The 25,320-nt window shown below is 47.4% G+C and overlaps 1 protein-coding gene across 1 annotated transcript; it reads right to left on the bottom strand.

The window, feature by feature from the left end:
* Window positions 1-1,523: 1,523 nt before the first annotated feature.
* Window positions 1,524-16,291, bottom strand: LOC120393760 (GTPase IMAP family member 7-like). The gene is made up of 3 exons (XM_039518258.1): window positions 16,285-16,291; window positions 2,039-2,952; window positions 1,524-1,538 (listed from the first exon to the last, which is right to left on the bottom strand). Exons 1-3 carry the CDS (start codon window positions 16,289-16,291, stop codon window positions 1,524-1,526), a joined length of 936 nt encoding a protein of 311 aa, XP_039374192.1.
* Between the last annotated feature and the right edge of the window lie 9,029 nt (window positions 16,292-25,320).

The raw sequence follows: 25,320 nt of genomic DNA, 5'->3' as shown, positions 1-25,320 counted from the left end.
AATTCATGGTGGTTAAGTCCATAAATGGCTATTATCCAGGATGGGTAAGGAATGGTGTCCCTAGCCTCTGATTATCAGAGGATGGAGATGGATGGCAGGAGAGAGATCACTTGATCTTTGCTTGTTAGGTTCACTCCCTCTGGGGCACCTGGCACTGGCCACTGTTGGGAGACAGGACACTGGGCTAGAGGGACCCTTGGTCTGACCCAGTAGGGCCATTCTTATGTTCTTATGTTTGAATGTATTAGGGGTTGGATGTGTGGAATTTCTTAGGATTTAAAAAAGCAAACTGAAAAAAAACCAGAAATTATTTTAGTTAATTTCTTTGTTTTTGATTGTCTGCAGCAGTCAAGGGCTAAAACACTTCCCTTACAACCTGGGTAAGGCCCCTTAGCCAAGGGGAACAGTTACCCAGGCACAGGAGCTCTGGGATCTGGGGGTGCCAGATACTGGGACACTTGGGGATGTCAGTGACTGCCATGGAACAAGGGAAATGCAGAGTCAAGGAACAAGGCATCCCCTATCTCTGACAAGGTTCTCCTGTGTCATCAGAAGAAAGACGGAGGGAATCTTCACAGAACTATGGGGGACTGTGAGAGACCCCTCCACAGCTCTGCCTCTCTCCAGCAGGCATGAGGGCTTTGAATCTACAACTCTCCTGCATCCACAGAAAGAGCATCCCTCTTCCCTATCTGTTAATTTCTTCTCGGTATAGCAAGGGGCTAAAGGGGGCAGATGACCTCCCCATGTGACCCTCCATGTGACTCTGCCCCATCCCCAGCCCGGGGTCCCCATGCGCTTCCGCTCCCACCCCCATCCCACGTTACCGGGGGCAGGGCTTGGGGCGGTACAGCCACCGGAGGAGCTGCTTTTCCTGCTGCCCTCCCAGCCCTGCCCCCTGCCCTTCCATGGAGCTGCGGTTGCCCCGCCTGGAAGGGCTGGGGCTCTGCTGGGAGGGGAAGTGGGAAAGGATCATAATGCTGTCAGCTCCTCTGGCTGCCGTAGTGCTCCCAGCCCTGTTCTCCTGAGAGGCGGCTCCACGGAGGGGCTGGGGGCGGTACCCCATACTGGCTATAAATAGCTTGCTGGCATGGAGGACCGGAGCGGACCGGCTTACTTGCACTGGTGCTTCTCTTCCTGCAACTACTCCCACTCTTCCCTGTTCAGCTTCAGTGCCCTCCCCCCATCCTGCAGCCTCCAGCGTGACTCTGCCTGCCCAGCACACATCCTTGCCTCAGCCCAGCTCTGCCTCAACCCCTCCTGCCTCAACTCCAGGCCTCACAGTCCCCTCCCCACACAAACCAGCTCCGGAGCATATACCCTGCTACCCTCTCCTGCCTCAGCTCTGAGCCCCTCTAGTCCCTGCGCCAACTCCCCACCTTCACTCCAGCTCGGTATTCTGTATTTCCAGGGTTCAGTGGTGGAGGTTTATCAACCACCCTCTTCCTGGACGGTCACAAGCAGCACTAGGCAACCCTAATTCTGCATGAACAAAACCCTCCCCTGGAATGCTGTGTTCAGTGCTAATTAGCCCATCTCTGAAAGGATAGAGACACATGGGGGATTTGGGGTGTGAAGCAGGAATGACGACAGGCACAGAAAAACAGTCATATGAAGACAGGTTGATGAGGCGGATTAATGAGATGAACAAGGGAGATGATCCAGGAAAAGATAAGAGTAAATGGTTTAGAGATGGTAGACCAGGCACTTACAATTATAATTAAAACATAATTCAATTATTAATAATTCATAAATACCTCACTCTCATATAGGTCCCTTCCAACCCTAATAATCCATGATTCTATGATTTCAAATCACTTTCCAAAGGTGATCGGTGTCATAATTACAGTCCTGGGATTTCAATCTGCTGAACAGCTGAGTGCCTTTGGCAAGGTGCCAGACCTCTCACAAGTCCAGATTCCCCTAAGTACTGCAGAATTTAGTTTAGGTCCCATTTGCACAGGAGTAAGTGTAATTAAATATGCAAATACAGAGCTAATCTCATTACCATCATTGCTTCTTTCTTCCCTTGTTTTACCTTTTCCTTGTAGTATTTCTGTATTTCTTTCAGCAGGTTTTCTTCCTGTTCTGCCTCTGTGGCTTTCTGAGTTTTTGACAGCGTTTCTAAAGCTCGATATACAGTCTCGCCTAGTTCTAGATGTATTTCCTTTACTTCCTCTGGCCTTGAGTTTAAGCCTTCCTTTATGATTTTATATTTCTCCTTGAAGTGATGTATTATTTCTTTTACCTTTTCTTCCTCTAGATCTCTGTACATTTTCTCAAGTGCCCTCTCCTGTTGTTCAATCTTCTCTTTGGCATATTTATACAGCTCATTGCTATAACACTGGCCTCCATTCACGTCCACCATTTCCTCAATCACTGTCCTCAGTTCATTAATCTGCTCATTCCTTTCTGTGCCAGTTGCTTTATTGTTGAAAGCGCAGCATCGGTCCCCACAATCTGTAATCAGCTTCTGAAGATCTTGGTTATTCAAGTCTCTTATATAATCGTTCAGTGAGTCACCTTCTAAGTCTTCTTTCCGAGTGAATAAGACGATCATGTAACTCAGAGCCTCAACTCCAAAAATCTCTTGTATTCGCTTTACTATTGCCTTATCCTCCTCAGCGTAACAGCCCAGCTGTGTAACCAGCACCAGAGCGTGGGGGCCTGGGTAGGAGAGCCTGATACAGCGAGCGATCTCACAGGCAGATGCTTCATCAGGGGCCTTTGTATCAAAAATATCAGGTGTATCGATAACCACAACCTCCCTCCCATCCCATGTTACCCTCCCTTTAGCACAAGTCTCAGTTACTGACTTTACACTCAGCTTGGACTCAAACTTTCTCTCGCCAAGGATGGTGTTTCCTGTTGCACTTTTCCCAGCTCCACTTTTACCAACAAGGACAATTCTCAGTTCAGGTCTTCCAGGGTCTTGACAACCAGCATGTGAATCTGCAGGAAACAAATGAGATTCATAACATCATTGCACAGGTAATAAGGTAGCGATGGACAGACTGGAGCTGTGTGGTTAACTGCTAATGGAGACTTCAGCTAAACTCTCTTGCCTCTGTTTTCTGTCGGTGAATTATGTGCAAACAGACAAATTTTCTTTCATTTTTATTCAGAATTATTCACTGAATGTTTCCTCTGAATAATATTTTATCTGTAGTTTCTGCTTGTTTTACAAGTAGGTCATTGCAACAATTCAATATTCAAAATTTCACTTTCACAGAGCACATGAGTAACGTGGTATTGTTACCCCTTTTTAGCCTGAGCCATTAGCCAATATGTGAGGCCATGTGGGTTCTTTATGATTGGAGGAGAAACTGATGATGGATTCAAGTATTTTCTTTGATGCAAGCCTGTTTATTTACAAAGAATGTTCACAAGGGCAAGGTCTTGTTTCCCTGAACACAGTAGGAATCAAACAAAGGAGACAGTTTGTTTGCTCACAATTCCAAGCCACTTTCCAGTCAGCACTCTGCCTAAAATTCTCTCTTAGCTTTCTTAGGGTCATGCTACAAGATGCCTCACTTCTTGTTTGCTGGCATTCTGCTTGCTTTTAGTCTCCCTCTGGCTGCTTCTGACCCACACAGACACACACAGCTGCAACCAAACCAGATCCCAGCCTCTGTGTTTGTATTCAATCTAGTCTATGAGGGTGACTTCCATTGTTTCAATGATCACTAAGGGTATGTCTATACTAGGAAATTAGGTCAACTTTATAGAAGTTGATCTTAAGAAAGCAATTTTATACAGTCGATCAAATATGTCCCCACTAAGTGCAGTAGGTTGGAGGAGTGCATCCTCAGTACCGTGGCTAGCACTGACTCATGGAGTGGTGCACTGTGGGTAGCTGTCCCACAGTCCCCTCTGCTCATTGGAATGCTGGGTTAAGCTCCCAATGCCTGATAGGGCAAAAACATTGTAGCGAGTGTTTTGGGTACATGTTGTCAATCTCCCCTCCCTCCCTTCCTGTCTTCCTCCCTCCCTCCTTGAAAGCAACGGCAAACAATTGTTTCATGCCTTTTTTCCTGGGTTACCCATGCAGACACCATAGCCTGGCCAGCATGGAGCCCACTCAGCTCACTGCTGCTGTTGTGAGCATTGTAAACACCTCGCACATTATCCTGCAGTATGTGCAGAACAGGGCTAAGAGATGCCAGCACGAGGATGATTGTGAGGAGGACATGGACACAGACATTCCTGAAAGCATGGGATGTTGCAATTGGGACAGCATGGCGGCAATGGGGCTGGTTGATACAGTGGAACGCTGATTCTGGGCCCAGCAAACAAGCACAGACTGGTGGGACTGCATAGCGTTGCAGGTCTGGTATGATTCCCAGTGGCTGTGCAACTTTAACACACATAAGGCCACTTTCGTGGAACTGTGAGACTTGCTTTCCCCTGCCCTGAAGCACAGCAAAACCAAGATGAGACCTGAGAGATGAGAAGCGAGTGGCGATAGCCCTGAGAGTTGGAAGCTTGCAATGCCTGATGGCTACTGGTCAGTCGGGAATCAATTTGGAATGGGCAAATCTACCATGGGGGCTTGTCATAAACATACAGCTAAAGGTAGCATAAAATCCATATTTACCCTGTAAAGGGTTAAATCCTCTTTTACCTGTAAAGGGTTAAGAAGCTCAGGTAACCTGGCTGACACCTGACTCAAAGGACCAATAAGGGGACAAGATACTTTCGAATCTGGGGTGGGGGCAGTGGGGGAAAGGCTTGATCTGTCTGTTCAGTGTGCTTGCTGGAGACAGATCAAGAAAGCAAGCAATCCAAATCCATTAGTATTAGTAAATACTAGCGAAGGAATGCGTTAGCCTACTTTTATTTTGGCTTGTGATTTCCTTTGTAGGAAGAGGGAGGTTGATCCCTAGTTTTGTAACTTTAAGGTTTTGCCTAGAAGGGAGATCCTCTATGTTCTTGAGTCTTTTGTTATTCTGTAAAGTACTTACCATCCCGATTTTACAGAGGTAATTCTTTTACCTTTTCTTTAATTAAAATTCTTTTTTTTTAAGAACCTGATTGGATTTTCATCGTTTTAAGATCCAAGGGTTTAGGTCTGTGTTCACCTGTACCAATTTGTGAGGAGATTATTCTCAAGCCTCCCCAGGAAAAGGGGTGTAGGGTTTGGGGGGATATTTGGGAAAGGCAGGGCTCCAAGTGGCCCTCCCTAAATGCTTGTTTAAATCACTTGGTGATGGCAACGTTACTTAATTCAAGGTATAAGGGAGAATTTGTGCCTTGGGGAGTTTTTAACCTAATCTGGTAGAAATAAGCTTAGGGGGTCTTCATGCAGGTCCCCATGTCTGTACCCTAAAGGTCAGAGTGGGGAGGGAACCCTGACAGGGCTGCTGTAAGCCAAGTAGCCAAGGCAATCACTAGCCTTCTGCTAGCAAGGGTAGTGACTCTGGGAAATGTGCAGGTCATAGTGGATGGCTTTGCTGCAATGGGGATTCCCTAACTGTGGTGGGGCGATAGACAGAACGCATATCCCTATCTTGGCACCGGACCACCTTGCCACCCAGTACATAAACTGCAAGGGGTACTTCTCAATGGTGCTGCAAGCACTGGTGGATAACAAGGGACGTTTCACCAACATCAATGTGGGATGGCCAGGAAAGGTGCATGACGCTCACATCTTTAGGAACTCTGGGTTGTTTGAAAAGCTGTAAGAAGGGACTTACTTCCCAGATAAGAAAATTATTCGTGGGGATGTTGAAATGCCAATAGTTATCCTTGGGGACCCAGCCTACCCCTTGCTCCTATGGATCATGAAGCTGTACACAGGCAGCCTGGACAGCAGTAAGGAGCAGGCTGAGCAAGTGCAGAATGGTGGTAGAATGTGCCTTTGGATGTTTAAAAGCTCACTGGCGCTGTTTGCTGACTAGATTAGACTGCAGCACAACCAACATTCCCATTGTTATTGCTGCACGTTGTGTGCTCCACAATATCTGTGAGAGTAAGGGGGAGACATTTATGGAGGGGTGGGAGATTGAAGCAAATCTCCTGGTAGCCAGATTGAACAGCCAGACACCAGGGCGATTAGAAGAACACAGCAAGGCGTGCTGCACATCAGAGAGGCTTTGAAAGCCAGTTTCATGACTGGCCAGGCTACGGTGTGACAGTTGTGTGTGTTTCTCCTTGATGCAAAACCGCCCCCTTTGTTGAATTTACTTCCCTGTAAGCCAGTCTGCCTCCCACCCTTGACCACACCTGGTTAGTGCATCAGAGTTGAAAGTGCTGTCCAGAGCAGTCACATTGGAGCACTCTGGGATAGCTCTGGGAGACCAATACCGTCGAATTGCATGACACTACGTCTGCACTACCCTGTCATAAACAGATAGTTAAGGGTTAAGGTCTCTTTTACCTGTAAAGGGTTAAGAAGCTCAGTAAACCTGACAGACACCTGACCAGAGGACCAATCAAGGGACAAAATAATTTCAAATCTCTGTGGAGGAAGTCTTTGTTTGTGTTCTTTGTTTGGAGGTTGTTCTCTCTTTGGATCTAAGAGGGGCCAGACGTATATCCAGGCTTTCCAAGCTTCTTGAAGCATTCTCTTCTATTCAGCATAGTGAGTATTAGAAAGGCGGATTAGTCTTCTAATTAATTTCTGTATTTGCAAATGTGTGTTTGCTGGAGAAATCTCTTTATTTCTGTTTGCTGTTACTTTGATTATTCTGAGAAAGCGGGTGGGGGGGGGGAGTCCCTCTAGGTTGATAAGCTAGACCCTGTAATATTTTTCATCCTGGTGTTACAGAGATAGTGTTACGTTCTTTCTTTCTTTTAATAAAATCTTTTCTTTTTAGAACCTGATTGATTTCTTTCCTTGTTTGGAATCTCAGGGAAGAAGCGGCGGGCGGGGAAGGGAATCCTCTTTGTTTGATTCAAGGAGTTTGAATCAAGGTGATCTCTCCTGACTGCTAAGGAAGGGAAGGTGGGGGAATGGGCTATTTCCCTTTGTGTTAAGATCCAAGGAGTTTGGATCTGTGTTCCAGGAAAGTTTTGGGAACAGGAGTGTGCTAGACACTGGAATTTCTAGCTGGTGGCAGCATAACCAGATCTAAACTAGGATTTAAGTTTAGAGGAGTCCATGCAGGTCCCCATCTTGTGGACGCTAAAGTTCAAAGTGGGGAATAAACCTATGACAACCCCAAATCTGAACCAAGAAGGTCGATTTTAGCGCTACTCCCCTTGCCAGAATGGGGTTGGTTGTGTAGCTGCATTGCTTATAAAATTGGCCTAATGTGGTTAAGTTTGACCTAATCTTGTAGTGTAGACCTCATTTAGCCTGAGTGGAAGTTAGCTAGCATGCTCTTGAGCTTCAGTGAGGTTTCATCCAATCACCACCATGACAACCCCCCACATCACAGCTCCATTTACTGCCCTAATGGAGTTCAAAATGGTGACACCCTATATGACTCGTTCAAAACAAAAAAGAAAAGAAATAATTTACAAATGATGCAAGTTTAACTATTTACATGGTGTTTTTTGTTAGGATGTTTTCACATGAAACACAAATATTCTTGGAGAGCTCCTTTTATGTCTCTGCCTGATTTCCTTTCAGCCACCCAGGAGGGGCCTCTTCCAGTGAATGTTGAGTGTGTCTGTTGTTTCTGTGAAATCCGCTGTCTGGAATAGGCCCTGCCCATTCTATTCTATTCAGGAACTCATTACTATCACAATTTTTCCAGCCTCAGCTTCCACACATACATTCTCAGTTTCTGGTGGGCAACCATCCTGACATTCTGTCCCCCTGATGTCTTTGCAGCTGTTCCTCATGGATAACTTTAAGCTTAGGCCTGGGATCCAACTGTATTCTGAACACCACTTAATTTATTTGTGTTAGTACTGTGTAGGGTGCCTCCCAAGGTTTATGCAGCGTAGGGATCCTAATATTCACTCTGCTAAGATTGTGGAACTAGATCCCCCCCTTAAACATCTCCCCACATGACCTTACATCACAGAGTTTTATCAGTTTGTCAGAGGCTGTCCTCACATTTGCTCTAGCAAAGTTGTGAACTCTTTCTATTCCGGGTTGTAGGTGTAGGGTTTCTACATAGTCCAGATGGTTCAAATCCCTCTGTTCCTCTTCAGGGACTCCATTCAAGAGGCTTGCTGGGGTGCTGAGCTCCTGCCCAAACATGAGGAGTTCTGGGGTACGTTTCGTACCCTCATTGCCTGCTGTTCTATCAGCCATCACAAGGAATGGGGCTTGCTGGTCCCCATCCATTTGGTCTGTTGTACAACAGTAGCCAGCTGAGCCCCGAGCATCCTATTGAACCTTCCCACCACCCCAACAGACTGTGTGTGTGCTGGGAGGGGGCGAGTTGGGGATCCTTAGAATCTCACAAACCTGCTGCAACACTTTGGAGTCACAGTTTCTCCTTTGATCCATGCAGTGGCGGATTAGCCAATGGGCCCCTGAGCCCCGTCCAATTAGGGAGCCCTGGAAAAATGGGCACCCTGCCCCCAGCAGACAAGCGCCAGGGCAGGGCAGGGGAAGCCTTCATGCCCTGCCTCTTCTCCCTGGAAGCAGTGCCAGATAGAGTGGGGGAAATCCATGTGCCCCGACCCCGCTCTGGTCCCTGGCAGCAGCGCTGGTCAGCAGGGGATACCTCAGCACCGGGACCCTGGCTGCAGCCATAAGACTGGAGGAGCTCTAGCTCCCTGCCTCAGCCTCAGGGCTGGAGAAGCTGTCACTCCCCGCTGCGGCCCCAGGGAGCAAACGGGGGCTGCAGTGTGGGGGGGCAGAATGGGGTGGGACCATGGGTAGAACAAGGGCGGGGACATCGAGGAAGGGACAGAATGGTATGAAGCCATGAGTGGGGCTACAGGTGGAAGGGGCAGAATGGGGGTGGGACTGCAGGCAGAAGGTGTGGTGAGGGGTCCCCCACTTGCTCTGGCCCAGGGCCCCACGGAACCTTAATCTGCCTCTTGATCCCTGTGAAACTAACTTGGGACCCCAGATGTGGTGAAGAATTCATTCACTAGAACCCCTGCTACTGTCACAGCCTCTGGATTTCCTATGGGATAAGCCTCAGGCCATTTTGTGACGTATCCATAGCTACCAGCAACTATTGATTGCCAGCGTCTGTGTCAGGCAGAGGCTCCAGCACACCGACAGCAATGCACTCCCTTGGTGCTCGAGATACTGCTGCAAAGGACCCTCCCTGTGTTAGGGGCGGCTGTTGTAAGACTTGCAGACTGATAGACCTACCCCATTTGTGAGCCTAATGACAAGAAATTGGCTAAAAGTATACACAATATTCTAAACACAGGAAATGATGATGGGGAAAAGGTATGAAAAAGGGAGACAGAAGGACAAATTAGCCCAAATGAAAAGGTCTCCTGCTAGAGATTCATAGATTCCAAGGCCAGAAGGGACCATTGTGATCATCTAATTTCATCCCCTTCTGACAGGCAGAGGGCTGGGTTTACCAGTGGTGTCCCCTAGTGGTTAGGTCACTGGGCCTCCACTCCCCACAAACCTCATCTTCAACAACAACTCTTGCCGGCATACCTCCAGTTGGGTCACCAATTCATGCCCCTTTCTGGAGTAACAGAGTTCAAAGAAATATACAGAGTCCCAAGGCCCTACCTGTGGTGAGGATGTAAGTCCACCTCCTGACCCCTATAGGTGGCTCACCCTTGCCTCAGGGCTTTGAATGTCTCTATCCTCCCCTTACTTCTGAGAGGGCTGCTGCTGAGGGCATGAACCTCCCTTCCACACCAGTAGCATAGCTAGGGATGGAGCATGGGGAGCAGCCGCTCCTCCACTGAGCACAAATGGCACCTTGTCAATTTCTTGGTGCCTTTTTACTCACCCAGGGGAGCGATAAAAAAAAGGTGCCACCAAATGCGGCGCTCTTATTTTACTCATCCGGCGGCACTCCGGCTCTTCGGCAGCACTTCAGAGGCGGGACCTTCACTCGCTCCGCGGGTCTTAGGAGGGACTTTGGTGGCGGGACCTTCAGTGCCGCCGAAGACACCCAGAGCGAGTGAAGGGCCTGCTGCCAAAGTGCCGCTGAAGATCCGGAGCGCCGCCGGGTGAGCAAAAGCGCTGCAGGGTAGTGTCTTTTTTTGGAGGGGGCTCCCCCTGTTCCCTCCGCCTGGCTAAACCACTGTTACACGCGACAAGGGCCTGGGCCCTCTCTCTCCAATGAGCTCCAACCCAGGGCCCTATGAGAGGCAACAGGATCAAGCACCCTGGAGCGCCTGAAGGGTGCCTCCTTGGGCTAATTCCTGCCATTCGCCTCCCCCAAAAGACTCAAAGTTCAACATAGAGAGGAGAAATCCAGCTGGGCTCAGCTCATAGCCTCTTCCTGAGAGTGCAGGTTTCTGCAGTTCCCTCATTCGGGAGCTCTTGGGATACGTCCACTTCTGAGCTGTCTGGCTCCCTTTTAAGATCCTCCTCTAGCAGGAGCACATTGTACAGGTGGCGGGGGGAGAATCACCTGGGCCCAGAACTTCACCTTAACTCCTTCAGTTCCAGTGTGAAACCATATACCCCATCAGACCACTTTGTAACACAGGCCACAGAATCCACCCAAAATAATTCCTATCACAGATCTTTTAGAAAAACATCCAACCTTGATTTAAAAATTACCAAATTCTTGCCGGCAAGTTAAAGAAGTATGGGCTGGATGAATGGACTATAAGGTGGATAGAAAGCTGGCTAGATTGTCGGGCTCAACGGGTAGTGATCAACGGCTCCATGTCTAGTTGGCAGCTCGTTTCAAGCAGAGTGCCCCAGGGGTCGGTCCTGGGGCCAGTTTTCTTCAATATCTTCATTAATGATCTGGAGGATGGCGTGGACTGCACCCTCAGCAAGTTTGCAGATAACAATAAACTGGGAGGAGTGGTAGATACGCTGGAGGGTAGGGATAGGATACAGAGGGATCTAGACAAATTAGAGGATAGGGCCAAAATAAATCTGATGAGGTTTGTATCTATTGTGTTTCTGGGAAACGGGGCAGGCAAAGCCCGCCCCATACTAACGGATCCCCCCCCCCCAGCCTAAGGGGAGGTTCCACAGGGCCTCAGAAACCCACTAATTGTGCGGGACAACTAATAAAAGAACAGGGACAGAAGTGCGGTCAAAGGGTCATAAGAAGGGAGCCTGACGGGGACACCGAGCAGAGAACCCCGGACAGCGCCCACTGCTCCTCGAAGGCGCAAGGGAGCCAGTGGATGCCGCCCAGAGAAACTCCGCCCGGATACGTGAACGAATTAAGGACCGGAAACAAGCCCCACAGTCACAGGAGTCTCCGTTGGCCAACCGCCTCTCCCCTGATGAGGTTTGTAGCAGGGGGTTACCCGCTTCTGCCCATCGGGACTTAAAACAGCCCAGGAGAGGGCAGTAGCTGGGGCAGAAGCCTGGGCTGATTGGGGAAAGCAGGCCCAGCTGTGGCCATGCCCCAATCAGGCCCAGCTGGCCCCTATAAGAGGCTGGGATCCAGGAGCCCAGACACTCTCCCTCTGGCTGTAGAGGGAGATGGGCCTAGCTGCAGGGAGCTAGACAAGGTACCTAGAGTGCAGCAGGGCTGGGGAAAGGCAGATGAGCTGGGGAGCTCCTCCTGGAAAGATCCAGACTGCGGCCTAGCATTAGGTCAGGAGGTACTGGGGGTTGCAGGGGCCAGCCCAGGGGTAGGCAAAGGCAGCAGGTCCAAACCCAACCTTGCCAGTGATGAGTGGCTGATGCTGCAGTCTGCCCCAGTGAACAGGGGCAAGATGGAGACTTGGCAGTAGTCAAAACTGAGGCAAAGTGGGGATAGTGGAGTGGGGGTTCCCCTGGCAGGGGGAGACCCAGTTAAAGGGGCACCAGGGTCCTGGGAGGGACACGGGGACCAGTAGCTGGAAGGTGGATTACGGCCTGCAGAGGTCTCTCTGAGCTGGATTGAGCTAATTCCCAGGATAACCAGCAAGAGGTGCCGCAGGGGTGAGTCTGGCCCGTCTACAAGGTTCAACGAGGACAAGTGCAGAGTCCTGCACTTAGGAGGGAAGAATCCCATGCACTGCTACAGACTAGGGACCGAACGGATAGGCAGCAGTTCTGCAGAAAAGGACCTAGGGGTTACAGTGGAGGAGAGGCTGGATATGAGTCAACAGTGTGCCCTTGTTGCCAAGAAGGCTAACAACATTTTGGGTTGTATAAGTAGAGGCATTGCCAGCAGATCGAGGGATGTGATCATTCCCCTCTGTTCGGCATTGTTGAGACCTCATCTGGAGTACTGTGTCCAGTTTTGCCCCCACACTACAAGAAGGATGTGGGAAAATTGGAAAGAGTCCAGCGAAGGGCAACAAAAATGATTAGGAGGCTGGAGCACATGACTTATGAGAAGAGGCTGAGGGAACTGGGATTGTTTAGTCTGCAGAAGAGAAGAATGAGGGGGGGGATTTGATAGCTGCTTTCAACTACCTGAAAGGGGGTTCCAAAGAGGATGGATCTAGACTGTTCTCGGTGATAGAAGATGACAGAACAAGGAGTAATGGTCTCAACTTGCAAAAGGGGAGGTTTAGGTTGGATGTTAAGAAAAAACTTTTTCAGTAGGAGGGTGGTGAAACACTGGAATGGGTTACCTAGGGAGGTGGTGGAATCTCCTTCCTTAGAGGTTTTTAAGGTCAGGCTTGACAGAGCCCTGGCTGGGTTGATTTAGTTGGGGATTGGTCCTGCTTTGAACAGGGGGTTGGACTAGATACCTCCTGAGGTCCCTTCCAATCCTGATATTCTATGATTCAGTGATGGAGAATCCACCACCACACTTGGTAAATTGTTCCAATGGTTAATTATGCTCACTGTTAAAAAGTTATGCCTTATTTCAAGTCTGAATATGTCTACCTTCAACTTCCAGACATTGGATTGTGTTATACCTTTTTCTGCTAGCCTGAAGAACCCATAATTCAATATTGGTTCCCCGTGTATGTATCTATAGACTGTAATCAAGTCACCCCTTAACCTTCTCTTTGTTAAGCTAAATAGACAGAGCTCCGTGAACTTATCACTATAAAGGCATGTTCTCTAATCCTTTAATCATTCTCATGGCTCTTCTCTGAACCCTTTTCCATTTATCAACATATGGACATCAGAACCGGACACAGTATTTCAGCAGTGATTCCACCAGAGCCAAATCCACAGGTAAAATAACCTCTCTGCTCCTACTCAAGATTACCCTGTTTATGTATCCTAGGTTCTAATTGGGGAATTTGGCCATAGTGTCACACTGAGAACTCATGTTCAACTGAATATCCACCAGGCTCCACAAATCTTTTTCCGAGAGACACTGTTTCCGAGGGTAGAGTCCCCCATCCTGTAAGTACAGCTACCTTCTTTGTTCCTAGAGGGATACATTTGTGTGACAGGTGCTGGCTAGGAAACCCTGAGCCAGCCCTCCGTCACACCAGCTCCAACCAGGAAAGGGGAATTGGAGCTGGCTGTGTAAGCCCAGCCCTAATTGGCAAATAGGGAACAGCTGCCGGCTTCATTAGCCAGGGGCTACTTAAAAGCTGGCAGGAAGGAAGCCGGGGGAGAGGAAAGGGAGGAGCCAGGGAGTTAGAGGCCACTCTCTCCTGCTGGCTGCAGAAGCTAGCAGTCCCAGAGGCTGTAAGCCTGATGCTGTCAGTAGCTACAAGTTGGTGGGAACTTGTACTGTAAATAAATAGCACCGGTGATTGCACCAAAGCAGAGGTCTCTGGCTGGTTTGTGGGAGCAGAAGTGGCAGAAGACAAAGGGGCCTGCCTCTGCCCTTTTACGCATGGGGGCTTGTCCAGGATCCTGAGCCAATGGATGTGGTTGGTGGCCTGGAGATGGAGGAGACCCTGCAGTGGCTTGTCAAATAGCAGGACCAGATGTGGAAGGCCCTGAAAAGCTTCCAGCAGCCCCCCAGGCAGAGGCAGGCCTTGCTAACCTGGCAGGCAGAATGACAAAAAAGCCTACAGGACTTTATAAGAGAATAGGCCAGCATGAAGCAGCAACTCCCAATGAATGGTGAGTCTTGCGGTAGGGGGTGGCAGCCAGCCACTGGGTTTGGGACTCTGTAAGATGGGCCTATCAGAGGAATCGGATGCCTTCCTCAGTATGTTTGAGTGGGCAGCCCTGGGCAGTGTATGGGATAGGGCAACCCGAGTCCCACGGCTGGCTCCCTACCTAACAGGAGAAGCTCAAGTGGCCTATATGGCCTTGAGTGAGGAACAGGCTTGGCATTATGAGATGTTGAGGGTGGCCATTCTAGACCAGGTGGGCTTGTTGGCAGAGAAATACAGCTAAAAGTTCCCATTGGCCCAATGGACAGGGGCTGTGCGGCCTGGAGCATTCTCCCAGAGACTGGTGGACTGGGCCACCGGCTAGTTAAGGCCCGAGATGCAAAGGGTGTAGGAAATAATGGACTCCCTAGTCCTAGAACAATTGCTACAGAGCCTCCCAGAGAATATCCTAGTCTGGGTTGGGCAACATCAGCCAAGTACGGTCGAAGCAGCAGTCAAGCTGACTGAGGAGTACACAGAGACAGATGTTCCCCAAAGGGAGGGCTGGCCCTATAAAGATAGAGTTGGGGAAGGAGCTGAGGGAACCCCTTCAAAGAGGAAGGAGGAGCCCCGAGGAGCTCCCAGTAGAGCCGGCGTGATTGTTTGCTGGCAGTGCAGGCGGCCAGGACACAAAAAGGATTGCCCAGATATGGAATGTGGCTGAGCTGAATGTTTTGGCTGGACTAATGCTGGAGGGTGGACAAGGGGGCAGAGGCTGTCCACTGTCCCAGTGAGAGTGGGGAGGAAACCCCAAAGGGGCCTGATGGATTCAACTTCTGCCTGATTGCTCGTCCAAAGGGGGCTGATAAAACCGTACTGGGTGGCCACATGGATTGCCCTGGAGTGTATCCATGGAGACCGGAGATACTTCCTGGTGGCCCAGGTGCCCCTAGAAGTGTGGGGCAGCTTTAAATGGAAGTGGGTTGGTGTAGTAGAGGGGTTACTGTGCCACATTGTGTTGGGTATGGATTGGGGCCCTCTCCCCAGAGGGAAAAGAAAAGGTTCCCCAACGAAGGGGGAGGAGACCCCTAGACTGAGAAGCCCCAGGGAGCAGGAGGAGGAGCAGTAGCAGGAGCAAAGTCCTCAGGGTAATGAACATGAGAACTCTAGACAACAGAGCCCGGATAGAGTAGACAGAGGGAAAGGATGTGTGGGGGAGATGACCAGCCCAAGCGCCTTAGAGGAAGAAAAGGGGCAACGGGAGCTCCCCACAACACATCTCTCCGGAGAAGAAGTAGGGAATCCGGTTGGTGGCTTGGGAGAACCCAAGACCCAGGGTGTCCAGCAGGAGGTTGGGATTGGCCTCGACCTTCTACCAAAAGGAAAGGGGATAAAAGAGAAGGGACGCCAGTGGGGGTGTGATTGGTGTGAGGACCTGGGGGTGGCAGCAGAGCTATGGGAATACCCACCCCCGACCAGTGTATTTTTTGCGGGAGGAGGATGAAGGAATCTCCCATAGAGGATGCCGGTGATTGTCCGAACGAGGGAGAGACTTCCCCAGACAAAAGCCACTGGAAGGGGGCAGGAGGCTAAGGAACGACTAACCTCGCAAATAGGAACAGCTGCCGGCCTTGTTAGCCAGGGGCTGAGTAAAGGCTGGCAGGAAGAAAGCAAGGGAGAGGAAAGGAAGGGGACAAGGAATTAGAGGCCACTCTCCTCTGATGGCTGCAGAAGCTAACAGGCTCTGAGCCTGACTCTGTCTGTAGCTAAAGGGTAGTGGGAACATGTACTGTAAATAAAGAGCATGGGTGATTGCACCAAAGCAGAAGTCTCTGGCTGGTTTGTGGGTACAGAAGAACCAGAAGACAAAGGGGCTCATCTGCTCCCTGTTACAATTTGCATATAGCTGTATTAAAACTCATATTGTTTGCTTGAACCCAGTTTACCAACCAATCCAGATCGCTATGAAGCAGTGACCTATTCTCTTCATTATTTCTTACCACTCTCTGTAGCCCTGAGGATTAATCTGTTGGTCTGTATAAAATGTCTTTCTGATGAATTTAAGTATTTGATGTAATAGGGCTATAGATTTATAATGCAATGGCTGTAATGCAAGTAACCTACAGGTCAAACATCCTGTATGACGCTAAGGCAACTTCAGCACATTTTAGGACCCTTAATCAGAAAAGTGATAACAAGACAAAATACCTACGCAGATGTCTGGGGACCTTTAACTGAACCAATAACTGTAAAGGGTGGAAAAAGGGATTTTTGCCCACAAATCTAACAAGTACACCACAAATGCGTACATACCTGTCATTCATACGCACATAAATGTTAGCCTATGATACAAGTGTACCCTAACATTTCTGTGGGGGAAAGATGAAATTTGGGCATAGGAGGAAGGATTTCTGACTAATGCTCTATAAAAAGGTGAAACAGATCACCATTAGACAGGCAATTCTACCCATCTATCTGCTCCTGTCTTCACCTTCATTGCCTCCACCTTTCACGATACCCTCATCCACGTATCGATGTCACCATCTATGACAGCTATTAACTATTAATAGGCCGTAGCATTATTTCTTTTCAAAACTGTAAGTAAAAAAGGGATTTAATCTCCCTTATATTTCATTTTAGTTAAAGCATTTTAGCATATATAGAGTTAAATCAGAACGCAAACAATCTTGAAGTAACTTCCTCTGCCAAAGGTGTGAAAAACACCTAATGTGCTGCTGCACCAGATTGTGAGTATTAATTAAGTCTGCAGTTTATAACAGTGTATTATCATAAATATATCTCTTAAAGAACTATGATATTTTGAAACTTTTTAATCCTGAACTGTTTTAACATTTGCTTATTATTTCATTGATTTTAAAAAAAAGGTCTTTATGACTATATCTGTCTCTGTCATATACCCCGAAGTTCCTTTTATAAACTCTGCGAAGCCTGATTCAGGACGAACTTTATCTTCTGATCAAACATATTGGCGAACCAAACCCATATTAATTAATATCCAATAATTATTATTATTATTAATTAAAATTAATTAATCAAATAAAATTAAATTAAGTGGAGGTTGGGTGGCAGTCATGGGACAGGGAACAGGGGGGTTGGATTGTGGGCATTCTGGGGGTCTGTCAAGACTCAGCGGGGGGGTGAATAGGGGTCGGGGCAGTCAGGGGACAGGGAGCAGGGGTGGGGTCCTGGGGTGGTAGTGGAGGGTCTCTGGGGGACGGTGAGGGGACAAGGAGCAGGATGGGTCGGGGATTCTAAGGGGAGCGGGCAGTTGGGGCAGGAAGTGGGTGGAGGTCAGATAGGGGCAGGGCCAGGCTGTTTGGGAGGCAGAGCCTTCCCTACCCTAAAGCTCATTCAGCAGTTTGAGGTTTGTAGAAGAGCCAAGCTGTTAGCTTTTCCATTAGGGCTCCCATCCCTTTCACTTCTCACATGCCACATTATAGTCTATATTTAATTTCAGTGCCATAGGGAGATTCATGTCAGGGGAGGGAAGCTTCATTTAAAATTAGCCACTGGGGGAGGGATCACATGAGAAGAGCAATATCCTACACCACCTACCTCCTTCCCAACCCTACCAAGGGAGACCCCGCCCCCTACATTTCCTGAGGCTCCAGAAGAGTTAATTCAGTGGTTCTCAAACTTTTGTACTGGTGACCCCTTTCACATAGCAAACCTGTGAGTGTGACCCCCCACTTATAAATTAAAAACACTTTTTTATATATTTAACACTATTATAAATGCTAGAGGCAAAGCAGGGTTTGAGGTGGAGGCTGACAGCTCGCACCCCCCAATAATAACCTTGTGACCCCCTGAAGGTTCCCAAAACCCAGTTTGAGAACCTCTGGGGTAATTTAATTTTAACACCCTATGTCCATTCACATGCATGTGCTATTTTGAGCATTTCCGTTTTCACAACATAGGCTCATGCCAGATTTGGAACAAGCTCAAATGCTCAGTTCGTGGAATATGTACATAAGCTATACTAAAGACAAACCCACAGTAACTGTCTCCAGTTTGTGAGGGACCCCATGGAGCCAGTCTCTAGGAAACAGATAAATGCATGGAGGTTAAGTCTATTAATGGCTATTAGCCAGGATGTGTAAGGAATGGTGTCCCTAGCCTCTGTTTGTCAGAGGGTGGAGATGGATGGCAGGAGAGAGATCACTTGATCATTACCTGTTAGGTTCACTCCCTCTGGGGCACTTGGCATTGGCCATTGTCGGTAGACAGGATACTGGGTTGGATGGACCTTTGGTTTGACCCAGTATGGCCAGTCTTATGTTCTAATCTAAATGAACCCAAAGTTATGGAGACAGATAAAAGTCGAGGAAGCCAGCAGAGTATCAGAAACCTGGAAAAATGTCTGACTGGATGGGCTCAGGCGTTTGGTCACAAGCTGAGGTGGTTCAAAAAGTTCTGGATTTTTTTTAAGCAGATTTTTTTTATTGTTTCTTTAAACAATCAAACACAGCAAGTAGCAGATATTTGGCCACACACTTCTGAAACCCCAAACCATATTCAGGTTTTAGCAGACTAATTTCAGCAATTCAATTAAAAAAAACCACAACAAATTTTGAAGGAAAGCAGATGTTGTCCGTGATTTTTTTCTGATTTTTAAAAACCCCTAGTTTTCGATCCAGAAACAGTTTTGATGGCACATATTTGTCCAACCCTTTTAGTGAGCTTTAGTGCATTTTAGCACTAGCTGATGCTGAGAACCAGTGATACCTTGTAAAGAATTTTTCTCAAAACTGGATTTGTGCTGAGATGCAGAAGGTTTATTTTTCCCAGGGGCGCCCATGGAGGGGGGAAGCAAGTGCGGCAATTTGCGCCGGACCCCACAGGGGCCCCCACGAGAATATAGTATTGTAATTTTTTTATGGAAGGGGCCCCTGAAATTGCTTTGCCCCAGGCCCCCTGAATCCTCTGGGCGGCCCTGAAGCAATGTGACCATACATCTGGCATGTGTTGTTTGATCTCTCATTCTGTCATGAGGGGGAGAAGCATGTGCAGAAGAATGCATTGTTTTGGTATTTGGCTGGTTGTTTTTTTTAAGAAATATCCATGTAACTATGTTTTTAAGATTGAAAAAGCAAGGTCAAAGAAATGCACCTTGCCCTTGGAGCAGTCCATGGAGAGGTTTGGGATGGTCCTTACTTCCTGAGGGAATTCATTCACTGACTGAGGCCAACCCCCCAGAAAGTTCTGTCTACTGCACATGTTTTTCCGTATTGTAGCAAGGTCAAAGAAATGCACCTTGCCCTTGGAGCAGTTCAGGACTGTTTGACTAGAGTCCTCATCCCAGAGCTATAGGCTCCTTTACATGTTCCATGCCCTTGGCCCAAGCTACTGAAACCTTGAAGAGAAGGACTGAGATCTTGAACTTGATTCAATATTCTGTGGAGAGAGCAGGGGGCAGATGTGATGTGTTTACAGTAGCCCATGTCGCTGAGGAGTGTGGGAATCTATTGCTAACTTGGCAGATGGGACTGTGGGAAGCTGTCCATGTCTAGGCCTCAAGGACGGGCTAATTTAGGCTGTGAATTGTGTAGTGAGATGCTGGCCTTGGGCTGGTTCTCATCTGCCAGTAGGCAGTAAACAGGATAATAAATCAGAAGGTTGTACAGGATGACAATTATCCAATGAAGTTATAACTGTGCCTGTGTGTATCTTATTAACCAATTAGCAATTGCTTGATTACTTGCCATAATTGTATATAAGAGCATGCTGGAGAGAAATAAATGACTTTGCTACCAATCACATTGATTGCTGGGCTCTGTCCGTGCCCGCCTGAGAGGCACCGAGACGCAACAGAGGAGATGCACTGCAGAATTCTTTACTGATTGGCATTTCCTAAGTGCTGAAGGTTTCATGCCCAGATATATCACATTGCTGTAATCCAGCTGAGAGGTGATGGGAGTAAGGATGATTGAGCTAGGAGGTGCATGTGGTGTTCTCTTTGATCCTTCCAGTCAAGGGTAGGGGCCCAGGCAGAGGTGGTATATGACATTCTCATAAACAAACTAGGGAAATACAACCTAGATGGAGCTACTATAAAGCGGGTGCAAAACTGGCTGGAAAACTGTTCCCAGAGGCTTGCACAATGACAGGTTTCAGAGTAGCAACTGTGTTAGTCTGTATCCGCAAAAAGAACAGGAGTACTTGTGGCACCTTAGAGACTAACAAATATATTTGAGCATAAGCTTTTGTGGGCTACATGCGTCTGATGAAGTGGGTTTTAGCCCACGAAAGCTTATGTTCAAGTAAATTTGTTAGTCTCCAAGGTGCCACAAGTACTCCTGTTCTGTTCCCAAAGAGTATTTATCAGTGGTTCGCAGTCAAGCTGGAAGGTCATAATAAGGGGTCCTGCAGGGATCAGTTCTATTCATATATCTTCATCAGTTATTTGAATATGGCATAGAGAGCACACTTATAAAGTTTGCAAAAGATACCGAGATGGAAGGTGTTGCCAGTGCTTTGAAGGACAGGATAAAAATTCAAAATTATATGGACAAACTGGAGAAATGGTCTGAATGAAATAGAATGAAATTCAATACGGATGAATGGAAAGTACTCCACTTAGGAAGGAACAATCAAATGCACACATACAAAATGGGACATGACTGCCTAGGAAGGAGCACTGCAGAAAAGGATCTGGGAGTCATAGTGGACCACAAGTTAAATATGAGTCAACAGTGTAACACAGTTGCAAAAAAAGTAAACATCATTCTGGGATATATTAGCAGGAGAGTTGTAAGCAAGACACAAGAATTGATTCTTCTGCTCTTCTCTGCACTGATTAGGCCTCTACTGGAGTATTGTGTCCAGTTCTGGGTGCCACATTTCAGGAAAATGTGGACAAGTTGGAGAAAGTCCAGAGAAGAGCAACAAAAATGATGAAAGGTCTAGAAAACATGACCTATGAGGGTAGATTGAAAAAAATGGGTTTGTTTAGTCTGGGGAAGAGAAGACTGAGAGGGAATACGATAACAGTTTTCAAGTACCTAAGATTGTTACAAGGAGGAGGCAGAAAATACATTCTTAACTTTTGAGGGTAGGAGGTGAAGCAATAGGCTTAAATAGCAGCAAGGCAGGTTTAAGTTGGATATTAGGAAAAAACTTGCTAACTGTCAAGGTAGTTAAGCACTGGAATAAAATGCTTGGAAGATTGTGGAATTTCAATCATAAGAGATTTTTAAGAGTCGGTTAGACAAACCCCTCTCAGGAATGGTCTAGATAATACACAGCCCTGCCTTGAGTGCAGGGGACTGGACTAGATGACCTCTCAAGGTCCCTTCCAGTCCCACAGTTCTTAGATTCTATGAAAGCTTGGACAGCTGAGGCCAGGTGATTGTCTGCCAAGATGGGATGAAGTTTCCTAGCCAATGGTGGAACTAATATGGGGTGAGGAAGCAACCTTCCCACTCCCCTGGTGGCCTTTAGGTGTGTGTGTAATGCCTGTTCAATCATATTATGCAATTGGCAGAAAGAGGTATATGGCATGAATTTTCACATGGGGCAGAAAGCAAGCCCACCCCACCCTCACACAGCAATGGTAGCTCCTGTGGGTGGGCCTTGCTCTCCCTCCAGGCATTGAAACATGGAGCACAGGGTCACATGGTGCTGCAAACCCATCCGCCAAATCCTAATGCCAGCCACTCATATTTGCCTTGTCCGTCCCTCTGTCATGATGGAGGGGAGGCCAGGTGAAATCTGAATAGCAGTGTGACTCTGTGCACGAGGCCACAATGCCAGGAGTGGGGAGCCAGACTCCCCCCGCCACGGGTGGAAGCTGCCGCTGCTGGGGGAGTGCAGGTGATCTCACTCTCCAGCCTACCACCAGTGACTCATCTCATTCCCTGTTCCAAAAACTACTCCTAGCTGATTGGAGATGACAGCATTACTTACAGATGCTGCTATGTGAGAGCTTAGCCTGGTTGGCACCTGACCAAAAGGACCAATAAGGAAAGAAGATACTTTCAAATATTTCAAACATATATAATGTGTTGGGAAGTTACATTAACAGGATATATATATTCTGCTTTTCCTACAATTCTGTTCACCCATATCAACATCCCCCCACATATTGCAAAGCAGAAGTCAGCTTTGGCATTAGAAAATAGGGAAACTTGTCAAAGCGAAGATGCATGAATAGTTTGCACCAAGTATAGTTAGGGAGTGCTTTTGTGGCTCACCAACATTAGTATGAGTACTCAAGATAAGATATGGGAGAATATAGGGAGGTATCAAGGACTAAGCTTGGCACAAACTAGTTGGATAAACTTAAAATTTATGTAACATTAAAAAGTTTTTTGTAACTTGTAAAAATCAGACTATAAACACTACTAGCTGAAGTGCATATGCTTGAATTACATGCTCTGGGGAAGATGAAAATGCTGTGAGATAAGAATTGCTTCCTGGACAGAGGATATGTATGTCTTTTTTTTGTACTGTACTGTTTTGCCTTTAGACAATATATTTGGCTGAGTTCAGTTATTTGCATTTTTAAGAACAAACCATGAGTGTAGTCTAACAATTGGCTACACCTCTTATGCAATACACTCAAACCATTTTAGCACATTACCTTGGTCCCCTGCCACCTCATTATGGTAAAAGAGCAGTATCTCATGGTCAACAGTACAGAATGCTGCAGAGAGGTCCAGAAGGATGAGTATGGATGTCTCTCCTCTATCCATTGACAGCAGGAGATCACCCACCAGTGCCACTAAGAACAGTTTCAGTCCTATGTCCTTGACTGAATCCGGTTTGAAGCTAGCATTCTAGACCTGGCATAATCAGATGAGCTTGTCATTGGCCTTTGGCTAGTTTCTCTATGAGCTTGCTCAGGAAGGGGAGGTCCTCTCCACTGAACGTGACATTGGCTATGTCAGTTAGGAGTGGCACCAGTTGTTCATGACTTTCACAAGTCAGGAAGGGCCTGGGTTGAGATTCCTTTAAGATGTGCAGAACTTCTTGATGAATGAATGTATTGAACTCTGGGAGCACAGGTGGGCTGCTGGATGATAGTTCTTGGCAGTGCTCAGTTCCGGTGCAGCTTGCAACCACCCAGGAGTGATGAAACAATTTACCACCCTGGATAGTTTCTAGGGGAAAGATTGGCAGCCTTAATAGAGGCTGATAGGAAGTTTCTCATGGCCTGTAATGTGAGGGTTGTCTACACTTTCAGCTGGGAGTGTGATTCCCTGGGCTTGAGTAGACAGACCAACTCCAATTGAGCTAGTGTGCTAAAAATACAGTGTAGCTATGGCAGCACAAACCGCAGGAGGGGACAGCCCCCCTGAGTACATACCTATCCAAGGCCATAGGTACACATCTCAGGGCAGCTCACATTTGAGCTAGCACCGGTCTGTCTCCTTGAGCTGGGAACTACACCCCCAGCTCAAAGTGAAGACACCCTCCATTACAGCCGCAACATAGGAATTTGTTATGTTTCATCCTGCACCTGTCTTCATTTTCTGCCAGTGGTGCTTGAGTTTCCACCCCCTCTTCATTTGGAGAAGGGTGTCATGGTGTGTGGACAATGGGGAGCGAGGGGCTATTTGGGGGCCAACATGTCAGTGGTCTAGGCTAGCATAGAATGATAATGATTCACCAAGTCCTTGACAGCTTGTCCTGTGGGTTGTGTGCTATTGTCATCTAATAAGCTTTGGAATTTGTTAGAATCCGTGATTCCTTGTGGTTGAATCAGAGCTATTAATCTTTCTTGTTGCCGAGGCCCAGGAAGGTCTCTGACCATTGCCCTAATGTGGTGATGGTCTGTCCAAGGCATTGGCTGTGCTCTGATATCTTTTATCTTGACATCTAGGCCTAAGAGGAAGTCCAGTGTGTGACCAGCTGTGTGGGTTGGACCAGAGATGACCTGTAAAACTACTAAGGAGGCAAAGGAGGAGATGAGTTCTGGGGCACCCATGGCCTTGTTAATATGCATTTTGAAGTTTCCCGGGATGAAAATCTGGAATATTTCACAACTATTGCTGTCAAGATATCAATGAGCTCCTTTAGGAACCATTTAGTCTGTTTCAAAGGGGTAGCCCTGTTAGTCTGTTTCAGCAAAAACAAGGAGGAGTCCTGTGGCACCTTAAAGACAAACAAATGTATTTGTGCATAAGCTTTTGTGGGCTAAAACCCACTTCATCAGATCCTTTAGTCTGTGGTTGTCTGTAAATGAGCATAAAATCTGTTAACTTTGACTGGTTTCTACTGCCATGGGAATGAATTTGAATAAAGTTGTCTTACCTGAGGCACCTCTCTTGGAATTGATATATGTAGAGACAATGAATGCAGGGCCACCTGCCTTTCTGTCCTGCCTGGCACTGTTATGTACGGCGTGTCTCGGGAGGCTGAGGTGGGCTGGAACAAGATCTGTTCCAGCCCAGTCTCAGTGATGCAGGATACACTGAGTGCTTCATCACTGATAAGGTCAAGTATTCTTCATTAGCGGCAGATCATGCATTGATCAGCATCAGCTTTAGTTTCTGATGCATTGTGCTTGTACCAGATCTGGATAACTCAGTCTCTTTTTTGGGGGTAAACTCTTCAGAACCACAAAAGGGCTGCTATAACTGCCCTCCCTCACCCACTCTTCATCTTCCTAGACACTCACTGAACCAAAGAAGCCTTCTGGGGGTTCCACCCCACACACCAAAGATAGTACTTCGTCCCATCTGGTACAAATCTACCTCTCCCCTCTGGGCTATTGTGGGTTTCAAATGATGTTATAACTATCTAGTCTTAGGCAATGTTCTCTGGTTCAATTCCACTCCCAGGTGGATGATTTTCTCAGTGTTCTGTGATTCTTTGACTTTTTTCTTTAAATGATTTTTCAGCTCCTTAAGTCCTTGCTGTAGCTCGTCTCCCTTACCAAGTACCAAGCTGGAGAGCTTTCCTTGTCTCCCAGTTTTTGTGGGACTCTAGCTTGCTTCTTGCTTGCTTATATTTACCTGCCCCTGGAAATTTCCACTCTTGCATCCGACGAAGTGGGTATTCACCCACAAAAACTCATGCTGCAAAATGTCTGTTAGTCTATAAGGTGCTACAGGATTCTTTGCTGCTTTTTCTGATTCATGGCAGTCAGGTTGTGGGTTACCTCATCAATTTCCCTTGGCAACCCAGAGGCAGTTGTGTAATGGGGATTCAAGTTCTTCCCAAACTGCTTTGGAGCTGCTTTCCCAACCAAAATTCTCTCAGTCCTTTCTTGGAAGCTTTGAGATGTTGCTCCATTCCTTCTGTGAAGTCTGGCACATTTGTTTTTGGTCTTTGGTTTTAATTTATTTTATTAAGCCTCCAGCTCTCCAGTTTTAAGTATTTCTT

This window comes from Mauremys reevesii, unplaced genomic scaffold (genome assembly GCF_016161935.1).
Source record: "Mauremys reevesii isolate NIE-2019 unplaced genomic scaffold, ASM1616193v1 Contig3, whole genome shotgun sequence".
Lineage (NCBI taxonomy): Eukaryota > Metazoa > Chordata > Testudines > Geoemydidae > Mauremys > Mauremys reevesii.
Note: the sequence above shows the minus strand (reverse complement) of the source record. Positions and strands in the feature narration are given on the sequence as shown.